This window comes from Hipposideros armiger, unplaced genomic scaffold, assembly GCF_001890085.2.
Source record: "Hipposideros armiger isolate ML-2016 unplaced genomic scaffold, ASM189008v1 scaffold_519, whole genome shotgun sequence".
NCBI classification, from domain to species: Eukaryota; Metazoa; Chordata; class Mammalia; order Chiroptera; family Hipposideridae; genus Hipposideros; species Hipposideros armiger.
This window is the reverse complement of record NW_017731869.1, coordinates 1,353,154-1,360,926: the sequence shown is the minus strand read 5'-3', so window position 1 is coordinate 1,360,926 and position 7,773 is coordinate 1,353,154. Positions and strand designations below refer to the sequence as shown.

Sequence of the window (7,773 nt, the reverse complement as noted above, 5' to 3'; positions counted from 1 at the left end):
GATGCCCATGGAACCCAAGCTGGCAGGAAGCCAGAATAGATGTATGGTTTTTAGGGGATGGAGATACCAGGGGGCAGAAAATCACCACACATTAGGTACTAGCTTTATTTACATTGTGCCTAAACTTATCTTTTATAAGCTAACCTCCAGGCCAAAATTTGGTCCAGGAAACATTGCACAGTGTTAGTTAATAATATAAGCTCATTGAATTTCCATTTGTAATCCTGGTGAAGTAAATCTACAGTGTAAACAAATTATCCATTATTCTGTCAAAGGGGTGGAGCCATTTCTCTAACTTGGGAGGAAAATGCTGAGAATCCAGGACTGCTGTCTCCCTAAATGACACAGTCATTAGTGAAATCATCCACCCTCTAGGGTGAAGCAGGGGGAGAAGGTTCCTCTGACTGGTGTAGACTAGAACCTGAAGGACTTCTTCATGTATGACAAAAATGTCATCATCCCATTTCATTTATTTTCAGTAATTAAAGTGAATCATGTTTTGTGAAAACAAACCTTTCTACATTTATTTCAATTTCCAAGTGTTGTAACTGACTGCCAAGGTCATCATAATCTCCACTGGCTGCATAACAGTCATTTTCACCTGTGCGAATGAGAAGGAAAATGACACACAAACTTTCCTTCTTCCCAACTGTGTTTTTTTCCTTACTAACTCTAGTGGACCTGCCTCTTTAAGGGCCCTAGGACAAGGACTAGCTTAAGAACTTGAATATGTGATTTTTAACAATATTTTCTATAAATGTTATTGTCTTTTTTTAAACTGAGGTTTATGGTCTTACTATGAAGGGATCTTCCAAAACCTACGGTAGTTTTAGCATGTATACTAGTGTAGCATCTGTGTCAGTAAGTTGCCTTCATTGTAGAATTCTTTAAGTAAAGAATTACATTTTCTTTCAGTTTTATTAAATGTTTGGATGTCAGGTACAATGCTAGGTACTAAGGGTCCAAAAGTAACTCTGAGGAGTCTAATAGGATATAGACAACATAAACAGAGTTGTAGAATAATTAGTAGTGTGTGGGGGTGGGGAGAGACAGAGACAGAGACAGAAAAGGCATAGCAACACCAGAATTTTCCAGACAACGAAACGGTTGGATTGATACACCTTGGCCAGTTGCAGTACTATATAAAATGGTTGTATGCATCAGAACCCTATCACCTTTTTTTGGAATGTGGTAAAATAATGACTTAATCTGTAAAGTTTAAAGTGCCATATTGTAATATGCTATTAACCCTTTTCACTTCCTGTGTGTCATGGGTGGGAATCTGTTATCTTGATCCATATGATCTTCTCAGTCTCAGCTTCTCGCCACATGCTGTTCAAATTTTATATAGCACTGACTTAACCAAAAACATTTTTATTAGTTACTGAAGCTTTAATAGTGGGTTAGATTCGCTAATGAACTCCAGTTGAGTGTAATTTACTGCATGTCACAACTGTGGACTTAAGGGATCACTGAAGCAGAGCAAGTCGTAGGTCAGGAGTTTGATGATTTAGTGAAAATTCTCAAAGTTACTTGTGTTTCAGATTGCTTCCAAGTATGATCATCAAGCAGAAGAAGATCTTCGCAATTGGATAGAAGAAGTGACCGGCATGAGCATTGGCACCAACTTTCAGCTGGGCTTAAAAGATGGCATAATCCTCTGCGAGTAAGTTTTGGCTTTGATTTGGCCATTTCTGTTCTTCTAGTCCTTTCCATAGGCCGCTGTTTTGCCTTGCTTCCCAGTTCAGGGTGTCAAACCTTGATATTCTGCAAATGTGCTTCTTTTACTGATATTAAAGGAACCGACTTTACATTCCAATCCTTGTTTATTGTGTGACCAATAAGTAAGGTGTCACACTTTTTCTTTTCAGACTCATAAACAAGCTGCAGCCAGGCTCAGTGAAGAAGGTCAACGAGTCCTCATTAAACTGGCCTCAGGTAACAGCCAAACAAGAAACCTCTTGTTTTAGCTGGTTAATCTTTATGCAGCGAAAACTTGATTACCATTGTAAAATAGACAGTTCAGCAGAAATTTGTGCACATGGTTATGTTTTACCATGTTATTTTTAATGTTTCCATAATTACTTAGAATTAGTTCTGTGATTATTAGATGTTTAACTTAGAATTTTTCTGATATTGGGTTGTCGGGAATGTCATGACGTATTTTTCTATGTTTTTTAATGCAAAAATGTGTCTTGACTTTCCCGACGACCCAATATTTTAGTGTGTCTCATCTCTGGGGATTTGACAGCTTACACAGAGAAATACTATCTAGACAATAAGGACAAAAGAGTGAAAAAGCAAGGAATTTAACAACTAATAGCTGACTATAGAACACCATATTAGACATAGTCTCAGTTCATGAATATGTATAAAGTAAAGTTGGATAGTTTAGTCTTGAGTATATATTTTGAGATATAAGAGAATAAGCATTTTAGTAACTATAAATTTATTTTTAAATTAAAATTAAAACATAATAAATTATTTTTCTATACTAAAAGAATAAAGTTTTTATTAAGCATTGTAAGTTGTCTTACAGAAATTCATTCTTGCACAATCCATGACTTAGGGCAAAACTCCCTTCAATTTATAGTAAGATCCTACTCAAATTTTTCAGGCAGGGATTGGGGAATTACATTTCGTTTCTGATTACTAATGTGACACAGAATTCTTAAAAGCATGTAAGGAAGTCTTACCTTTCAGGAAATTAAAAAACTTTATTGCTTAATAATATTAAAAAGACCATTATGTGACCCAATATGAAATGCTCTTTTTCCTGTTTTCCTTTTCCAGAGAGAACTATATGTAGTATGTATGCTTAGTATGTATGGTCAACAGTCTTTGCCTAGTAGCTTTCTGCCTAGAGTCTTGTCTTTAGCCATGAGTACTTAGAAGTCTTAGATAATATGAATGTCACTATTTAGCTCCAAAAGTTCTGACTCTTTTTCTTTGTAGTTGGAGAATATTGGCAACTTTATTAAAGCTATTCAGGCTTATGGTATGAAGCCACACGACATATTTGAAGCCAATGATCTTTTTGAGAATGGAAACATGACACAGGTTCAGACTACACTGGTGGCTCTAGCAGGTCTGGTACGTATATGCCTTTAATGGCTTGTTAAAAAATTCCCACCATGTTGATGAATTACCTCTTTGCTCTCCCATGGGAGTTCAGACTAGGCAGGGAGGAGCCCGTCTCTTTCATAATTATTAGCTTTGTGGAAAGGCTGCTGACATCAGCTGCCTCATACAAGATAGCTTAATTAGAATACTCAGATTTTAAAAGGTACAGTGTATTACTGAATGACCTAAATAGGTTTTTCACTCCTAGTTTGGGTCATATCTAAAGAAGCCCTCATCCATGGACTGTATCATTTCTTTGTTGTTCCTTCTGTAAAATTCTGTTGGCAGAATCTTCATTTAATTGTTTCTTTTCAGTAAGTGTGCATATTTCTGTCTAGGCTAAAACAAAAGGCTTCCATACAACCATTGACATTGGAGTTAAGTATGCAGAAAAACAAACAAGACGTTTTGATGAAGGAAAATTAAAAGCTGGCCAAAGTGTAATTGGTTTGCAGGTAAATAATGTGGTATTGCTTAATCAGTTATTCTGTATCAGTCTCACCATGCAAAGTGTATCTCATAGTAAGGAATAGATAAGACTATAATGTAGGTTTTGGAGGTGAATTTGGGGCTTATGCAATGTATGCCCGATTAAAGCCCATGAGATGATGCTGTTGGAAGAAACTTAGGCACGCCATCTGACTCGACTGTTGTTTCTCCAGGAAATTATTTTTCCCCCTACTTACATACTTATTTTTTAAGAAAATGCACTTTGTAAATTCCTAAATGTTATTGACTAAATGACGCAATTTTTACAAAACCTCAATGCCAAAGTCATTTATTTAAGAAAGCACTATACAAGCGCTATTAGAATTTGTCCATTTAATTCCTCAGAAACACGTAGTTCAGGAATTTTCTTTCCCTTCACATTGTTCCCCTGGAAAGTGTCACAGAAACAGCATTGCTAAATGTCCAGTGTGCTGTGGGCCTCACTGTCTGACACCTGCTTGATACAGTGCCCCTCTGTCTTTACTCAGTCTATGTGAGGTGGATTTATTTTTATACAGTACAAAATTGTATCAGTAGTAAGAAATTGGAAACTTGAATTTCTAGATAGTAGTCAGTTGGTTAAATTATGATAATTCTGTAAAAGGAACTACTAATATAAAAATGATAGACAAGAATTCAAAGATTAAGGACAATAAGTCAGGTAATAAAAGACTATGGTCAGTATTACCACAATTTTATTTGAAAGATGCATGTGCATTTTTTTATGTATATGTATATCTTTATATGCATGTGTATTTATATTAATAGATATATACACAGACACATAAGGTAAAACTAGAAGGATACACACAAATGCTTACAGTGAATATCTGGATGGTGGGATTACAGTGATTTCCCCACCCCCTCTTTTTTGTCTGTATATGTTTTCTGAGTCTTCTCCAATGAACATGTTCTACTCTTAGTAATAAAGTTTTCCTGTAATCTTTTTTTTTTTTAAAGATTTTATTGGGGAAGGGGAATAGTGAAGTTGTTGTCCTTCAGTCTTAGTTGTGGAGGGCGCAGCTAGCTCAGCTCCAAGTCCAGTCGCCATCCAGCTGCCCGTTGGCAGCTCAGGGCTGCTCAGCTCAAGGTGCTGTGTTCAATCTTAGCTGCGGGTAGGCGTAGTCCACCATCTCATGCTGCAGTCAAACTGGAAACCTTGATGATAAGAGCACACGCTCTAACCACTGAACCCTCCGGCCACCCGTGGGCAGCTCAGTGGCAGCTCACCTCGGGCACAGCTCACTGGCCCATGTGGGAATCAAACTGGTGACCCTGTTGCTCTGAGCTAGTGCTCTTAACCAACTGAGCCACTCGGCCGACCCTGTAATAAATCTTTTTAAGGAAAAAAGACCAACAGTAGAAACTGTCTCCAACCAGGGTATACTGACTGGTTGGTCCTGAAACCATATTACCCTCATTGGGAAGGGGAATTTAATTATTGTTCCTCTGAACTTGGTTGAGTTCATATTCTTCATTCTATGTCTCTCTGACTCTGTCCAGTGACATGAATTGGAGGAATAAAATGGGGTTCTTTTCCCATGAAAATGTGGTGGATTTTGATAAAGCTTCAAGAAGCCCCTGTTAAGCTGCCAGAGAAGACATTTAGCATTTGCTACCATATTTCAAGCAAAACATACCAGAGTAGAAAAGCATATTGCCTGGCCAGAGGTTGCTTCTGTCCTTTTAAATGGTTGAAGCAGGCATCCCTTAATTTGGTTGTCTGTGCTATGGAGAGTAAGGGGGAAGAGTAGCAGAGGATATTAATTATCCATAATTCAGCCCCTATAATAAATTTCTGTTTCTGTCCATCCCTTCCTGTTGTGAATGTTGTTATATTGTTAATTATGTTACGAGGTTTTTATATATCCAGTGCATTGTTTGAAATTCTTCTTTTTAACATGAGCACCTTGAACTTGAAAGCATGGAGGAGACTTTGTATCCTTTATAATTGACCACAGCCTCAGCACAGGAAGGGACTGAATCATGCCTCTTCCATCTTCAGAACAGAACAGAAAGTTTTCTCTGTGTCGCGTATGTTGTTAACTTCCGGTAATTAGTGCTAATTTTATTTTTAACTTAAAAGATGGGAACCAACAAATGTGCCAGCCAGGCAGGTATGACAGCCTATGGGACCAGGAGGCATCTTTACGATCCCAAAATGCAGACCGACAAGCCCTTTGACCAGACCACGATTAGTCTGCAGATGGGCACCAACAAGGGAGCCAGCCAGGTGAGCAGTCCCTCTTTGTACTTGAGCTAAACATACAGAAGGGCTATTTCAGCGAGCACTTACGCTACTCTTATTAAGTTCAAAGTCAGTATGTTTTGTGTGGTATATTTAGAGTATAGTCCCTTCAGGAAAGGAGGTTTTGCTGCGAAAGCAAAAGAATGAAAGGACCTTTTCTGTAGCAGGACCAGTATGATGTACGCTCATGGCTTTTGTTGGCAGTTAGAACAGCTGGCCTTTCTACCCAACCAGAAGAAAAAAGAAATGTTTGTTACAGTGTTCTTGCTCCAAATCCAAGTAAATTCTTCATTCTAATGCTTCTGACTTATTTTTAGAGGAGCCCTTAATTAACTTGGGTAGGTAAAATTATTATCTGGTGTCCTACTAAGAAGTGTTTAAGTAGCATTCCTATTGAATGTGTGGATGTGAGTACAATAGATGGAAATGCAGGTGGAAATACAATAGAGGGAAATGCCAATATTCAAACACCACACAAAATGGAATTATTTCCTTGTTAACTGACCACCAGCACCTCATAAGGAGGTTCCCAGAACCATTGGTGAACAGACCGATCTCATATCTAACCAGAGTGTGCTTGTTCTTAATGACCCCAAGAGGAGATTTGGTGTTGTTCACTTTTTATGGGACACGTCCTGCCACATGTGGCATTGTGTCTCCTAGTTGCCACTCAAGGTTGCTTTTTTACTGACTTTAAATGCGGAGGTGTGTGCCTAACACCAATGGAGAAATGAAGTAGGAGTTAACTGGATTCTGAAAAGGAGGGGAGTGGCTCTTCTGAAGAAATGGCTCTTCTGTGTCTTGGCCTTTTGAAATTGGTAACCCGGCCCCTGTACATGATCAAAATAGACATTCAAATGTAACTTTCAGGTGTGCCAGCATCATGCTTTGTTTGTACATTTTTTATGTCTAATCCTCCACTAAATCCAAAGTAGGTGGTATTGCCTTCATTTTACCTATGTAAAACCTAAAACTGAAAGTATCTTGCTTGAGGCACATGGCAATTTTATAGCAGAGCAAGGATATGAAGGCAGGGCAACCTAGTTCAAAAGCCAATGAATATTGCTTTGTAAGAGAGATTCATCATCAGGATATTTTGATAAGCTACCTTTATGCCTAAGCAAAAGGAAAGTTATTATATTAGTGTTCACATGCAATGTAATTTCATCATTTATAAAATATCCACAAGAGTAGATTTTAGCTGCTGTTTTAATTTTTATACTCTGATTCTAGGCGGGGATGTTAGCGCCAGGTACCAGAAGAGACATCTACGATCAGAAGCTAACCTTGCAACCAGTGGACAACTCGACAATTTCTCTGCAGATGGGTACCAACAAAGTTGCTTCCCAGAAAGGAATGAGTGTGTATGGGCTCGGGCGGCAGGTATATGATCCCAAATACTGTGCTGCTCCAACAGAACCTGTTATTCACAATGGAAGCCAAGGAACAGGAACAAATGGGTCAGAAATCAGTGATAGCGATTATCAGGCAGAATACCCAGATGAGTATCATGGCGAGTACCAAGACGACTACCCCAGAGATTACCAATATGGTGACCAAGGCATTGATTATTAGATTCACAGAGAGGAGCTCAGTATTTAGCCCATTGTTTTTATTCAGTGACAACCAAGCCTTGAGTAATTTTTATCTTGTCTTCCTAAAACACTATTATGCTTATTGTACCTAAAAGAAATATTGCCTTACATACATTCCTTTTTCCTTTTTCTGCCTCTTCCCTAAATAGTTGCCTTTTAGTGCTGTAATGGTTAAATCCTACAGCATAACCAATAACTCGCATATGAAGTAAAAAGGAATACTGTGAAAGGGGAGTACTCTTGTACAGCCAATTCTTTACAGATCTATGCATTTTTACAATCTTCTACTTAAACTGGTGTTTTCAAATAATAGGGAGC

The 7,773-nt window shown here is 38.1% G+C and overlaps 2 protein-coding genes across 3 annotated transcripts in view; one reads left to right on the top strand and one right to left on the bottom strand.

Annotated features, from left to right (window-relative positions):
- Positions 1-1,515: 1,515 nt before the first annotated feature.
- CNN3 (calponin 3) lies at positions 1,516-7,773 on the top strand. The gene is made up of 6 exons (XM_019668200.1): positions 1,516-1,666; positions 1,872-1,938; positions 2,956-3,093; positions 3,462-3,578; positions 5,699-5,845; positions 7,094-7,773. Exons 1-6 carry the CDS (start codon positions 1,611-1,613, stop codon positions 7,433-7,435), a joined length of 867 nt encoding a protein of 288 aa, XP_019523745.1. The 5' UTR covers positions 1,516-1,610; the 3' UTR covers positions 7,436-7,773.
- Positions 4,728-7,773, bottom strand: part of SLC44A3 (solute carrier family 44 member 3) — a 96,700-nt gene continuing 93,654 nt past the window's right edge. Inside the window, exon 16 of one of the 2 annotated variants that reach the window (XM_019668195.1) lies at positions 4,728-4,770. The gene's annotated coding sequence lies outside the window, so the exon portion shown is untranslated. Of the gene's footprint in view, positions 4,771-5,851; positions 6,691-7,773 lie in introns of those variants that run through there. The other variant, XM_019668196.1, reaches the window with a different exon arrangement.

Excerpts from the sequence above, each read along its gene's own strand:
- CNN3 (XM_019668200.1), top strand. The coding sequence starts at position 1,611 with ATGAGCATTGGCACCAACTTTCAGCTGGGCTTAAAAGATGGCATAATC. Across the intron at positions 3,094-3,461 it reads TGGTGGCTCTAGCAGGTCTG|GCTAAAACAAAAGGCTTCCA; the intron begins GTACGTATATGC and ends ATTTCTGTCTAG. Across the intron at positions 3,579-5,698 it reads AAAGTGTAATTGGTTTGCAG|ATGGGAACCAACAAATGTGC; the intron begins GTAAATAATGTG and ends TTAACTTAAAAG.